We start from the raw sequence: 15,849 nt of genomic DNA on the forward strand, positions 1-15,849 counted from the left end.
ATATATTCTTACAATTTAAAATGTTTATTCAATAATTGTTTTATTTGAATTTAATTTATTCGATCATTACTCTAGTCTTTAGTGTCACATGATCCTTCTGTAAAGGATCCACTGGAGGCAAGTGTAAATGAGAACCCAAGTGCAGTTTATTATAAACAAAACCAAACATGAAACAAAAATATGGCATGGCATGGCAACAAAAACCAAAGCATGAACATGAACTTGCACAACAGCAGACTACAGGAAACAATACTTGACAAAGACACATGGCAAACATGAGGGTTTAAATACACAAGAATAATGACTAGACAAGGGACACTTGTGAACAATGATCAGACAATTAACCAATGACAGGACACATGTCAGGATCACATGACAAATAGGGAATCACATGACAGACATGGAAACATGACATGAACAAACCCAAAATGTGACACCTTCATAAATCTAATATGCTAATATTCTAATATGCTGATTTGATGCCCAAGAAACATTTCTTATTATAATGTTGAAAACGGTAATGCTGCTTAATATTTTTGTGGAAACCGTTGCACTTTTTTTCAGAATTCTTAAAGTTTTTTGAACGGTAATGTATGCTGGACATATAATAACTAATAACTTAGTAAGTAAGCAAGTAAGTAATACATAAATAAATAAATACAATTTTAGATTTTTGTAAAGTAATTCATACATGAGCACAACATAATTTTTTTTATAATTACATTTATCTATACAACTTATTTAAACATTAAAGGAAAAGATTTTTAACGATTGAAATGTAATGCATAAATGGCGCAATGGATAAGACACATGCCTTTGGTGTGAGAGACCCGGGTTCGAATCCACTGTGAGACACCAATGTGTCCCTGAGCAAGACACTTAACCCCTAGTTGCTCCAGAGGCGTGCGACCTCTGACATAATTAGCAATTGTAAGTCGCTTTGGATAAAAGCGTCAGCTAAATGTAAATGTTATTTAACATAACTGAATCAACCTAAATTATACCAACAAAACTATTTGATTCAATTAGGTAGAAATAGCTATTGCAGGTTACTACATTTTTGATCTATGAACTATTTGTTATTCTCCCTTGTGTAATTGTCAGAATGGAGAGATAGCCATGTTGGGAGAGATCACTCATCTCCAGGCCATTATTGATGACCTCACCGTGTTAACCACAGACCCCCACAAACTGCCCCCAGCCAGCGAGCAGGTGCACATACTCCTTATACACTTCAGTCATCATGTAGCATGTGCAGTGCTTTACAGAAACAAACCATAGTAAGACCATTCATATTACAGTTGTGTGTCTCTCTTTCAGGTAATAAAAGACCTTAAGGGTTCCGATTACTCTTGGTCGTACCAGACTCCCCCCTCCTCTCCCAGCAGCTCCGGATCCAGGAAAAGCAGCATGTGCAGGTGAGAGCAAGAGTGATGAAGAAATTAAAGAGAGACAGTGATGTTAAATCTTTATTTCTGCTTATTAGCCTTTTTTTTTCTCCTGGATAGGTTTGTTGCTTGTGCTGTGTACTATGTTGCTTGGCTTTTCATTGTTGTAATTGCTGTTTGTTTAAAAAAAAAACTATAAATTGCTGAATGGAAGTTTATACTTGTAACTACCCTGCTAGAAAATCAAGCTTATGCTGTGCGTTGAAACACGGTCGCTGGTATTGAGCTGGTCTAAGCTGGTAGACCATCTTGGACCAGCTAAACAAACCAGATGCCAGCTGGTAATACCATCTTAAAGGGATATTCACCTAACAATGAAAATTCTGTCATCGTTTACTCACCGTCATATTGGTTTAACCTATACTTTTGTTCATATTCAAGACACAAGTGAAGATGTTTTTAACGAAACCTAACATTTCAGTCCCTTCATTGAAAGCCCAGTACACCAAAACTATGACGTTTCAAAAAGTTCATAAAGACATCATAAAAGTAATCCATATTAATTAAGCTATTAAAAAAACACTTTTTAATCACTTTTTATTTTTAATTTAGGCTTCGTACATACGTCAACGTACATACATTGAGCATATCAAATGGTAAACGGAATCTCAACTATACTTGCGTGACAACGTCTTTATAAACTTTTTGAAGCTTTAGCTGAATGGACCTTCAGTGGGACAGAAATCTCTCAGGATTCATAAAAAATATCTTCATTTGTGTTTCAAATAAAAATCTTAAGGGTTTGGAATGACATGAGGGTGAGTAAATGATGACAGAATTTAGATTTTTGGTGAACTATTCCTTTAAGCCGGGGGATGCTAATGCCAATGACCATCTTGTATAAGTTAAATGACTAGCTAGACTAGCTAATAACTTAATTTTCCAACAGGGTTGTTTTTTGTGAAGGAGTGTGTGTATATTTTGAATGCAAACGTGTGTGTACTATACTATACGTGTGTGTACGGGGGGGGCTGCTGATGCTACTGCTGCTGCGCTACACAATCTCCCTGTATGTTGGCATCCCATGTAACCTCCTGACTGCATATTAGTCACAAGAGACAGAGCACTGCGGTCATTAAATGTTATTTTGTATTCCTGTAAAAGCCTTGCTTTCAACAGTAACAGCTGAATGCTTATTGATTCATGTTATTCATCCATTGAGTCCTTGCGATTACAATTAACAAAATAAGACTAAAGTAGCTTGTTTAATATGATTATATTACTTTTCTAATTCTCTAGCAATTGCGTCTGATGACTGTAACTTCAGTGCTGTGCTCTTTTAAATGAATATTCCAGGTTAAATACATTTTAAACCCCATTAGCAGAATATGTCTAATATCCCTGTACTGTTTTTAACCCGAAATATGATGAAACAATTACTTCAATAAGAAGTGAAAGCATTTCAAGATCACTTTTACATAACCAGCCCCTTTAGAGTTTTTGATTAGACCATTAGTGTTGTGCTTTGGCTCCAGGGCCAATTAAAGCTTCATTTTGTAATAGTGTCATTGTTTGTGTGTGCCGCCTCGCATGGAGTCATGGGGGTTGATTCAAGTGCGTTGGCTGCAAAGCGCCGACACATCTGAACACAGCCTTCAATCTCCATACTAGGCCTCCTGTGTCACGCCTGTCAAACTTTGTCTTACATATGTTCTCCCTCTGCCCCCACCCCCCACCCCCACCCTGACCTCCATCCTTACCCATCAACCCCTGCTCGAGACCTTTGTTTCTCCATCTCCTTTTCACCCACAACTTTTTTCTCAACTATCATTATCACCTAATTTTTCTTTACATCAATCACAAAATGCTTGACTTCATCTGTTCCTGTCATCCTGTAAAACCCTCTCATGCTCATTCTGACCTTGTGGGTGTGGTTCACACTTATCACCAAATAATCACCCTCCGTACCCCACCCTTGTACCCTGGTCCTTTGCCCTGTCACACTTTCCCTTGCCCCTGCAGCAGTGTAAACAGCGCCCATAGTAGTGCCTCTCGATCCTCTGGTGGCTCTCAGACTCACTCACCCAGTTCGTCCTGTCGCTACCGCAGCCTGGCCCAACCGCTAACAACCGCTGCACACCGCCTCAGCAGCGTCTCCTCCCACGACTCCGGCTTCATCTCCCAGGACGCCAACGTCTACTCCAAACCCCCGTCACCCATGCCCTCCGATATAACCAGCCAGGTATTTTATTTCTTGTTTATTTGTGTTTGTTATTTCCTGTTGTCTTCAAAAAATGTTGGTAATGTAAAGTTATAAGGTACATTTAACTGATTTTCTCAGGGGTGATATGTCAGTCAAATTGACCCTTGTAAAACAAGAGCAAACATATCTATTGTTTTAATAGATGGTAAATATTTATTTATTATATACTCTACTGTTTGGGATTCAGTAAGATGTTTATAAAATGGCTGACTCTTTTGTCTTGACGCACAAAAATATTTAATTTCTCCCTTTTTGGTTTGTTTTCGTCATATACACTACTGATCAAAAGCTTGAGGTCAGTAAGATGTTTTGAAATAAGTCTGTTACGCTTAACAAGACTGCATTTATTTGATCAAAAATACAATTCAAAACAGTAATATTATGAAATATATTTTAAAATGTAATTTATTCCTGTGATGGCAAGGCTGAATTTTCAGCATCGTCTTCAGTGTCACATGATCCTAAAGTCATGATCCTATATGTAAATCCTAAATTAAATCTAAATTAATTAAAAGTCTTTGACTGACATATTTGACCAATTTAATGCATTTGTATATGTAAAAAAATTAAATAAAAATAAGTTTGTAAGCGTGAGCTCACCAAATTGTAGTGCTAACTCTTTCGCCGCTGACACCTCAATGACAAACTGAAATTGGCGCCCTGCATAATCGCTTAAAGAAACCACATTGTTACCGCACATCTTTGTCTCAGCTTTAAACATGCAGCAATATTCCCTCTCTGAAAGATTACACTGACCTCTTGTGGACAAGACTCATGAAACTGAAATAAATATGAACTTCTGGATATCAAACAGTTCTTGACTGATGTTCAGAATGTGGGTGAGGCAGATTTTTTTTACATTCTCTGGGAAAAGGTGTTATAGAAAGAGCTTGAAATTTGCTTGTGAAGCTTTGTATGTGGAACATAGGCTTTACATTATGTACACAGACAAGGTACTTCTACTTTCTTAAGCACGTTTCTTGGAGTAAAGCAAAAGAAATGCACTTGTCTCGGAGCTCACATGCTAATCTCTCCATGGGACAAAAATGGGATTTTTCAATACATGGCCGAGATGTGACACTGAAGAATAAGCATGTTGCGGGTCAACCTAGCATAGAAAATTCAGAAACACACCAGGCAATGTTAATTTTTAGATGGTAGCTTAAGCACAGTAATAAACAACCCTTTGAATCGTTTAGTTTCTTTTTAGTCAAGTAGTCAAGATAATTAATTACAGAGGTTTATCACTTAAACCCCTAACCAGGATGTTAAAGAAATAGCCATACACACTCACACACCTCTACAATGTGGTAGATATGAAAACAACCAGCAGATGGCAACATACTCATTAAATAAGAGAGAGAGAGAGAGAGAGAGAGAGAGAGAGAGAGAGAGAGAGAGAGAGAGAGAGAGAGAGAGAGAGAGAGAGAGAGATCTGTGCTTCTAACCCTAACCCCACGCTTTAAAAAAAAAAGTTAATAAAAAAGTAGCACTTGACTTTTAGAAATCCTAAAGATTGTACATCCTGTTCTTTAATTTAAGCATTAAAAATCAATTTCTGCATGTAATTAAAATAAATTAAAAGTATAATAAAATATTATAGGTATTATAAATGTTATAATAATTATTGTAAATATTTATAAGTTTGGGATCGTAAAGATTTTTTAAATGTCTTTAAGGCTGAATTTATTTAAAAAAAATTAAACAGTAAAAACAGTAATATTGTCAAATATTATTGCAATTTAACAGTTTTTTATTTAAATTGTAATTTATTATTTTAATGACAGCTTAATTGTCAGCAATGTCACATGATTCTTCAGAAATCACTCTAATTGGTGCTCAAGAAACATTTATCATTAGTTGCTGCTTTTTTGTGGCAAATGTAATACATTTTTTAGGATACTTTGATGAATAGAAAGTTCCAAAGAACATTTATATGTAATATCATATGATATAATAATATATATGTTATAAATTCTATTTAATGTAATCAATTTAACCCCAATTAATACAAGTATTGATTAATTAATAAAAGTATTAATTTATTTTGTATTAATTCAGTGATTTAAAATCACTGACCACAAACTCTTCTCTCCAATAGTATTCAATATGGCAACACTAAATATGACAAGCCAAATTACTTAGTTATTTGGTTAAAAACTGTTTTAAATTTAAAATGTATTTTATCTGTTTATGAAGTGTGCATTTATTATAAGCAGTATACCACAAAATATCCAAAGAATTCAAACTTTGATAGAGCCCAAAAAAAAAAGTTGCTGCCTTAAATTTTTAAGTTCAATTAACTTGGATGTTTAAGTCATTTCAACTTAAATTACATTAAATTGACTTGAATCTTGTATAACTTATAAAAAAAGTTGAAAATTGCTTAACTTATTTTGATGAGTTGAAGCAATTTAAAAACATATGTTGTCATACCTTATTTATTATATCATTTTTTACAGTGCTGCTTATAGCCCGTCTATTCTTGTCTCTCTTGCAGAAGTCATCAAGTTCAGCGTCCTCAGAAGCATCTGAGACCTGCCAGTCAGTTAGTGAGTGTAGCTCTCCAACCACAGTAAGTACGGAGCGCTCTGTCCATCAAACATACATGTGCTGAAACTGTCAGTGATATTTTGTACTTGTCCGTGTGACCCATGAGGGTTTTGATGCTGACTGGCAGGTTGGGGTCTTCTCTTTCTTTCTTGCCGGTATCAGCTTTGTGTTGTCATCAGATCTGATCTTCCCTGCCACTCTCAGTATCTGCAAAGTCACACGCAAAGGCTCCCATACCATTGTGTAAAGGGGCTCTCTTGCTACTCTCACGGTCTCGATCTTATCTCTCCATTCCGCAGTTTGGCTCGTCCTTCGCTACCTTCCGCCCTGCTCTCTCTCACACTGGCTCCATCAGGCCTTTCTCTGTCATACTTCCTGCGTCCCCACCCTATAACCGCTCCCCTGGATCCAACACACCCTCTCCCACATCCAAGGTTCCTTGCTGGAAGGTTTGTCTTCATTGGCACTTCTCATTGCAGTTTTGTTTATTTCCTCTTCTTTTATGTGCGTTCTTGTGTGTTGAATACGTGCCTCCTGAATAACACTTTTTGACAGTGCTCCATTTTGGTTTCATTCTGCTTAACCTCATCCATTACCTCATTTTGCTTTTTAACACGCACCTTTTCTGTTGGCTGTTTGATCCTGGTTTCAAATCTCTGGCTGTGAGATTTGCTAAACCGAGCAGGCCACGGAAGGTACCTGTTAGTTTATCCAACTCAAACAGTGACGCAAACACTGAGATTGGGCTTTCTCTAAAGCACATTGTTGAAAGGACACTCAAACTGCTGGATCGTGGGCCAGGCTTCTCTCCCGCCCCTGAGACCGTTGCATTTGTTGCTTTACAGTGCCTTGAACTAACCGCTTGTACTTCCTCAGGACTGGTCCAAGGTAGGTTCCAGTGAGCAGCCGTTGGCCAGCACACTTCAGAGGAGGAAGGAGCCTCTTGATAGGCTGAGGGAGGCAGAAACCTCTCCTCAGTCACAGGGGTATTCTGGGATGCATTCGGAAGACCCCCAGAGGCCAAGGATGACCCCTGCTACTATAGCTGCCAAGGTAACTTTCACCATATAAAACATTCATCATGCAGATTTTAATTTTGAAAATGCCAAGCATTTTTTATTTGGCGAAGACAAAATCTGCTTGTTTGCTTAGGGCTGTTTTTTCAAATATGGATGGTTCTGGCCTTGAGAATTTAATAAGGCAGTGGCTTAAAATTATTTTTCACAAATTACAGAAAATTATGCTAATACCGGTAAAAATCTAAATGTAAACTAACATCATATTTATTTTAATTTGTTCCCGTAACAAGTTCTCATGGTCTTCTAAACCTGGAGGGAATTTTAAAAGAGTGATTCATATACCTGGACGAGTCATGGAAAATGAAAATAAAAATCCCCCCAAAAATTATGATGGAAATAATTTTTTATAGTTATGTTGAGCTCTAAAATATAATATATAAGGTAGAAATTGCAATTTGTGAGTAAAAAATCATAAATAAATAAAAAACCCTGAGATGACAAACAACTATAAAAGTTATTTAAATTCACAATAAAAAGGAAATAAAAAGTGTAAACCCTGAAGAACATTCGGTTATTGAAACATTTGGAATTTTGGAATTTAATTATTTTGTTTTAATACTATACATTGCCACTAAATTAAAAAGTCTGAAAATAAGCAACCTTCAAATATTATGATTGACAATGGGAGTTCTTAGAGGCAATAAATTGAGAACCACTGTAATAAAGGTTATAAAAAAGTCTTAAAACACATGTTACTCTCACTAGCTTATTAAGTTTGTCCATTAACAGTGTCCAACATTGACATCCATTCATCAGAATACATTTTTCGAAATTTTTGCAACATCATGAACATTTCAATCACTGTGTCATTTCCACCGCATCTCAATTGATTTATTGATGTATTGCATTAAGCATTTTCAGCGCATCTTCATAGTTTATTATACAGTTTATGTATAATAAAGTTTAACAAATAAACATTTCAGTTATACTTTCATAGTTTTTACATGATTGTTTGGAATTGGCGCACAATAAAAAATAATTTGTTAACAATTCTTCTTCATGTGCTTTTTACTGACACTGGTTTCTCCTTGATAAACACGTACTCTAACCTTTGAAAAATCTGTCTGTTCGTTTGTTCACTCCATAATTGTGGGACAGTTGTAATTCATGTCAAATGCATCATGTATCACAATAAATATTTATTTCACTCTTTAATAATTTATATTATTCAATGTTTTTTGATATTTACTTTAAAAAATAAATAAATTCACTTTTCATAGTTTAATATTCAAAGTCTAGGCATATACAGTACACATGTACACATTGAACAAAATGTGTGGAGTCTGTGCTTGATGTAACTGTTTGTATATATTGTGTTATGGTGCAGCATGGTGAGGAGGTCTCTCCAGCTGCTAGTGATCTGGCCATGGTTCTGACACGAGGCCTCAGCATGGAGCAGCAGAAGAGCAGCCGAGACTCCCTTCAGTACTCTAGTGGATACAGCACTCAGACAACTACTCCCTCCTGCTCAGAAGATACCATCCCCTCACAGGGTAATGCAGAGTCAGAAACACCCACATTTACTCAGTAACTCACAGTTATTTACTCATTATTCATTTAAAAACAAGTTATGAGATTTGAAAAGTGGGAATTTTTTTTGTTTTTTTTGTCAGGCTCCGATTATGATGGTTACTCAGTGAATGGAGACACTGAGGCCGACGGTCAGGCTGAATTCGATAAATCCTCCACAATTCCTCGCCACAGTAATATTGCCCAGAATTACCGTCGCATGATACAGACTAAGCGTCCCGCCAGCACAGCAGGCCTGCCCAGCGGAGTGGGCGCTCTGGGCGGACCACACGGCGGAGGCGGAGGCACGGCCACCATTCGCCGAACACCATCTACGAAGCCCGGGGTGAGGCGCACCCTCTCTAATGCTGGCCCTATTCCTATACGCCCACCCATCGTGCCAGTCAAGACCCCAACTGTGCCTGACTCACCCGGCGGGAACGCAGGCCCTCCCGCCCGTGTGGGCAGCGAAGAATGTGTCTTTTATGTGCCGGATGACGCCTCCCCGGGAGCGCTGGAGTACGTGAAGGCCTCCCCAAAGCGGCTGAGCCTGCCCAACACAGCCTGGGGTTCAGGGGGCGTGGGCGGCTTAGAGATGAGTGTGTACGGTCAACCCGGCGAAGAAGATCACCTGCTGGCTGCAAACCGCCACAGTCTGGTGGAGAAGATCGGGGAGCTGGTGGCCAGCGCTCACGCCTTAGGTGAGGGCCAGTTCCCCTTCCCCTTGCTTCCGAACCAGCCCCCGCCGGGCCCCGAAGCCGAGCTGGACCCCGAAGTGCCCCCGGAGGGTGAGGACATGCTGAGGTCTATTCGTCGAGGGGTGCGACTGCGCAAAACCGTCTCCAACGATCGCTCAGCGCCCCGGATTTTGTGATGCCTCCTGGAGAGATGGGAGAATAAGAGCGAAGTAACCCAGAAAAAAAGAAAAAAAAACTTCACAATGACTCTCTTTAGAAAGCGAGCTATGAAAAAGAGGATAAAAAAATTAAATGTTTAAAAGTCATTATAGAAATAATGAATAACAGTAATGAAAAAAAGTAAATGATATGTAACAGCAGGCTCAGGCCACTATAACTCTTAGCGTGTCCGAACGCATGTTTGTCTTATTAACACGCCCATCACTGCGGGATAGTTGAACTGTGGTGAGACAATTAACTAATGAAAGAACAAGGGGCCAGGATGTTTGGGGGATTTTTGTGGTCCGCTCCAGATCTTCGCATGGTCCCCCTAGAATAACGGCCCTCCTCAAACTATGGACCCCAGGAATTAGTGCTGGAGAAGCTCATGGGGTACGCAGGTTCTCTTTGAAAATCCTTGCTCTCTCTAACCCCACCCTCACCTCCAGTAAATTTGACATCACATCCTGAAAGTCTAGTTGGTATTGCTGTTGTGTGTTGGTCTGCAGTCTGGAGGTGAGCAGGGCTCTGCTGCAGGTCAGCTCGTGGTTGCGTAGAGGGACGGGATTTATCTTTTATTTGTACACTTCCGTGGTTTCGTTTTATTTACAAGCAAGTAATCGCCTCCTAGCTCCTATGAGTAGGAAACGTATATGTCAGGTATGTGGATTTTTGTAGAATTAGGGTTTAAAAACCACCATGATAATGTGGAGCAATAATGCTTTTTTTTTTTTTTTTTTTGATGGGGGAAGGTTTCAAAGATCAGCTTTTAATAAAGCTGTACGTTTTTGATGTTCAGGTGTCTTCGGGGAAGCAGATGCTTTTGAAGACTTCTTGTCGAGTCTAATTATGGCTTATTTTAAAAGAAAATGAGGAATAGAAAGGATGCAGAGCACTTTCAAGGTGTAGTTTAGACCACTAGTTGTCACTGTGGCCACACTATGTGTGGTGAATGCTGTGAGACGCCGCGGTCACGTGCCCTGGTACTTAGGGAGACAAATGTGCGTAGCAATGTCATGATATAGGAAAAAGAGAGTGATGGGATGTGAAAGAGGTAGGAAGAATGATTAGGAAGTTCTTTGCAGTAGGGTTCAATTTCTTAACATTATTCATTAATGCATTAGCTACCAGGAACTAGCAATGAACAGCAATTATAAATCTAGGTTAATGTTAAATTCTACTTGTTCTAATTAATTGTTTTTAATTTCAAGCAGTATAAATTAGCCTTTTTTTTTCAACAAGGACACATTAATCTGATCAAAAGTGACATAAAGACTTGTATTTCAAATAAATACTTTTATTTCAAACTCGCTATTCATTAAATAATCCTGAAAAAAAATTACTTTCACAAAAGTATTAAGCAGGATTGATCGTAGATCATTTGACCCTGGAGTAATGGCTGCTGAAAATTCAGCTTTGCAATCACAGGAATAAATGACATTTTAATTATATATATTAAAATATAAAACAGTTACTTTAAATTTTCAAAATATCATGTGTTTTTACTGTATTTTTTATCAAATAAGTGCAGTTTTAGGGAGCATAAGAGACTTCTTTGAAAAACATTCACACACACACACACACATATATATATATAGTTCATTGTTAGCTTACGATACCTATTGCATTAACTGTTAACCAACTGAACCTTATTGTAAAGTGTGACTAATGATCTTGAAAGGGAATTGGTTGATACGATATATATAATTTCCAATTTGAGCTTCTTAAAATATGAGTTTTTCAGAAATGGTCTTTTACTTGTCAAGCCTCAAACCATAGTCCCCTGATATATCCGTAGGAGGAGTGGAGAGAATGAGCTAAGATGAAGGCACACACCTGGCTGCCATTTTTTGGGACATAAGAATGAACTTTGGTTCTGCAGAGGGAAGAAAGGGATGAATAAAGGAGGTGGAGAGAATGAACTCTGGGAAGAAACTCATCCAGTTGTTTATGATAAAAGCATTCCACTGCCTGTTATAGATAATATAGGAGTAAATACCTATGACGCGAAAGGTCGCAGGTTACCCCGTTCACTGGACATGAAGAAAAACAATGCTCTGTGATGATACTGGATGTGGAAGTGATATGTAGGAGGTCAAAACATAGTTTTAGTCATGTAGTGTCTGTTTGTGAGTGACTTTCTGTTCTCCCAAGACTCCCTAAAACCCCTGCAGTCATAAATAGTGCTGTTGCGCCAGACACTTGCTCCATACTCAGATTTTTGGGTTGTTTTTTTGAATTATTTATTTTGCATAGAGCACTCTGTTTTAGGAATGCCTGTAGCGTGTTCAAAAGGAAAAAGTATGTTTGCTTTGTGAAAGTATGTACGAGTGTACCGATCTCTTGACGAAAATAGCGTCGTTCTGGAACTCAGAGGCCGTATTGAGCGCAGGCTGGAATGAAAGAACGGGGTTACGGCAATTCAAAGCCCACACTGCCAGCCGGTGAAAGAGCAGGTCAGAAATTTGTATATATTCATATACATACATGCATATACTGTAAAAGAAGGTGAACAGTACTAGTAGCTTCACTAAAAACAAATGTCCCACATAAATGTTGTCTTGCAATGGGGCGGGTGAAGAATCAACGACAAGTGCATTGACTTTGGCAGCAATATAGTGAAGTTTGCTGGACGAAGAGACAAAAATATCTGTTACATATCCACATATTTCATGTGAAGCTTCATGGCCTGCAAATCACATACAGCTCTCAGAAGTTCAATTCACAGCATTTAATGCACAGACACGTAAAGGCAGGAGAATACAACAGGAAGGAAGACAGAGAGTGGACGAGAAGTGAAAGAGAAAGAAGAATGAGATGAGTAAGCGTGAGAAAGACAAGGCCAGCAGAGAATAATTGCTGAAAGAAACAGGTGGGAAGCGAAGCTGAGAAGAAGTGAGAGGGAAGAAAGACACAAAAGCCTGGTTGCAGATAGTGTGCTTTCTGTTGTCTCTTTATTGTAACGTCAGTCTCTGCAGGTTTCTGCTCTCGAGGTCATGAAGCAAGATGACAGTTAAAAGCCCCTCTAGAGGAAACTGGGGGATAGAAAAACTATCACTGAAGAGCTCAGCCTTCAGCGTCTAAATACCCACATACTCACACAGCAGATTGATTATTTTGGTTCTCAGGTGATTCTAAACAAATGTTCTCTTTGTTTTGTTCTCAGTGTTTAACATTACTCGCGTCATGTTCATTTGTCTCCCGATGAATGTCATGATATTCTCACTGTAAGGCAGCAATCACAATTCAGCTGTGAAAATGTGATTTTGTTGGCCTGTTATCTTACACCTGAAATTTGTGAAGCTCAGAATTTGTCCAATACACTCTCATGGAAATTCGGAACTATTTTATGCTTTGCTGAATTTTGGAGTGGGGCCCAGTCGAGCCTCGAGGGTTGATAACCCCCACTGATGATTAGGTTTAGACTTGGACCTTCATGCTTATGTTTTATTATTCTAAAAATCATACTTTTCCATACAAATCACATTGTACAAAACTTAAACGAAATCACCACCCTCTCTCTAAAAAATGCTGGGATGTTTCAACCCATGTTTGGGTCAAATATGAACAAACCCTACCGTTGGTTTACATTTTTAACTTGAATTTTTAAACCCAATGGTTGGGTTTGTTCATATTTGACCCAAACATGGGATGAAACAACCACGTTTTCTCATGAGATTGGGTTGTTTGTTCCTTGAACACCCCTGGTTGTTTTAGTTATTATCAGGGAAGAAGTGCTTTAGAAATATATGTGCTTTGATGATGTGTAAATGTGATTTTTGAGAGCAATATTTTATTTTAATCCTAACATCGTCTCACAACAAAGGAAGCTCTTATAAAGAGCTATCCCCAACGTCTCCCACTCTCACCTAAAAATAAATAATAAAACTTTTTTTTTTTTTAAATGCGTCCCTTCCAGATGATCATTTTGATGGGATTTGCTGGAGAACCATTAGTAAGTAGGCTAGCACATTGGATATATTTTTTTTTAAACTGAACAAGTGTCTTCAGTTCTGCCTTCACATAAAATGTATTGGTAAGCCAAGCAAATGCCAAAAAAAGAAGTCCATTGGCTATCCTTTATATTTACATTAAGTAATTGACCAAATCCTATAGAGTTAGCACAATCAATAAGTATAATGTTAGCCTTAAGCAACTTTATGCCTTTTTGATATTCACTCAGTCCATTCACTACTGCACTCAAGCCTTTTCTCTGTCATCCCATTTCCTTCTGCGTTGTGTTTCACATCTCTAAAATGGCTACAGACAATAAATGATAATGTGGTGCGGATGAAAGAGGGATGAAATGCTCATTTAGACTGGAACACGTGCAGCCCCCATCTTCCTTATCCACCCGCTGTTCTTGGAAAATGGAGAAATGGCCTGAAAGACACCCGTCTCCCACGCTCGGTTCAGCCACGACACTGCGATTTCCGCTCGCTGTCATCTCCACCGCGCGCTCATGGAAGCAGTGCTTGGCAACCGGGTGTCATGGAAACTGGGCCGTAGGCCGTCTGTCTTACGCCGTTAGCCTGAGTTGAGAGTATTTTCTTTTCTGCTCGCATACAAGTAGCATCACCCACATGCCTAACAACAGGCTCTACAGCTCAACACTTAGCCGGTGTACATGAATATTTTTAAATACTTCAAGCTCATGTAAAAGATATGACGTGTGTAACGTTATTTGTTTTGTTTTTGTTCTTTTCGTCCGAGCCCATCCTCCCCTCCTTCATCCTCTGACTGAAGTTGAGTAACGGTTAACGCTACAGGTTCTGTCGTCTCTGTCTTTCTTATTTCTCGCTTCCTCTTCTGCTTTAATTTATTGTGCTGTTTTCCTAAGGCTAATTTGCCACTGTTGCTGATAACATCATTTCCCTTTTTGGTAATATTTATCCTTCTAATTTTTGTTAAGTTTAGTCACAGCTAATGTAACAAAACACACTGTGATGATTCCAGTATTAATAAAAGTTGTACTTAAACTGTGTGACGTGAAGAATATTCATTTGTATTGTGTTAACATTTTTGTGAGGAAAAAGAAAAGAAAGTCATAGGTTAGTTATGAAATAAAAAGTCGAAATGATGACCAAAAAAAGACAAAGTTATGACACAAAGTCATTTGACAAATTATGACAAATATGTCAGATTTAAATGTTAATGTCATTCGACGTTTTACCTCATAACATCATAGATTTTTCTCATTATTACGACTTGTATGGCAATTATGACTTGGTGGCCTGGTTTCACAGACAAGGCTTAGATTAAGCCAGGATTAGACTTAAGTTAAATTAGGGCATTTAAAGGGATACTTCACTTTTTTTGGAAATAGGCTCATTTTACAACTCCCCCAGAGTTACACAGTTGAGTCTTACCGTTTTCGAATCCATTCAGCCGAACTCCGGGTCTGGCGGTACCACTTTTAGCATAGATCATTGAATCGGACAGGACCATTAGCATCTCTCTCAAAAAAATGACCAAAGAGTTTCGATATATTGTTACATCGTATACTAAGACTGACGGAAAATGAAAAGTTGCGATTTTCTAGGCTGATATGGCTAGGAACTATACTCTCTTCCTGCGTAATAATCAATAAACTTTGCTGCCGTACCATGAGTCCAGCAGGGGTAATGATATGATGCAACGCCTGAAAATAGGTCTAATAGGTTAGACAAACTTAGTCCCGGTCACGTTGGAAGTTACCGAGCTGGGGACTATTTTCAGGCGCTGCGTCATATCATTACGCCTGCTGGACTTATGGTATGGCAGCAAAGTTTATTGATTATTACGCAGGAATGAGAGTATAGTTCCTAGCAATATCAGCCTAGAAAATCGCAACTTTTCATTTTCCGTCAGTCTTAGTATACGATGTAACTATTTCGAAACTCTTTGGTCATTTTTTGAGAGAGATGCTAATGGTCCTGTCCGAATCAATGATCTATGCTAAGCTATGCTAAAAGTGGTACCGCCAGACCCGGAGTTCGGCTGAATGGATTCGAAAACGGTAAAACTCAACTGTTTAACTCTGGGGGAGTTGTAAAATGAGCCTATTTCCCAAAAAAGTGGAGTATCCCTTTAAGTAGCTTTTATTTATAAACTCGCCTTAGAAAAAATAAAACAATACTGGTGTGGATCTTGAGACAAAACAATGGCACTGACATGTTTTG

At 38.4% G+C, this 15,849-nt stretch overlaps 1 protein-coding gene across 2 annotated transcripts in view; it reads left to right on the plus strand.

Annotated features, from left to right (window-relative positions):
* mtss1lb (MTSS I-BAR domain containing 2b) overlaps window positions 1–14,667 on the plus strand; it is a 72,630-nt gene extending 57,963 nt beyond the window's left edge. Inside the window, exons 8-14 of one of the 2 annotated variants that reach the window (XM_082161861.1) lie at window positions 1,105–1,212; window positions 1,321–1,418; window positions 3,411–3,630; window positions 6,152–6,226; window positions 7,081–7,257; window positions 8,611–8,776; window positions 8,897–14,667. In XM_082161861.1, the coding sequence (XP_082017987.1) occupies window positions 1,105–1,212; window positions 1,321–1,418; window positions 3,411–3,630; window positions 6,152–6,226; window positions 7,081–7,257; window positions 8,611–8,776; window positions 8,897–9,666 (1,614 nt within the window). In that variant the 3' untranslated portion in view covers window positions 9,667–14,667. The remainder of the gene's footprint in view (window positions 1–1,104; window positions 1,213–1,320; window positions 1,419–3,410; window positions 3,631–6,151; window positions 6,227–7,080; window positions 7,258–8,610; window positions 8,777–8,896) is intronic. The other variant, XM_082161862.1, reaches the window with a different exon arrangement.
* The last annotated feature ends 1,182 nt before the right edge of the window (window positions 14,668–15,849 follow it).

The sequence above is a fragment of the Leuciscus leuciscus genome, assembly GCF_965113295.1.
Source record: "Leuciscus leuciscus genome assembly, chromosome: 2".
Classification (NCBI taxonomy): Eukaryota; Metazoa; Chordata; class Actinopteri; order Cypriniformes; family Leuciscidae; genus Leuciscus; species Leuciscus leuciscus.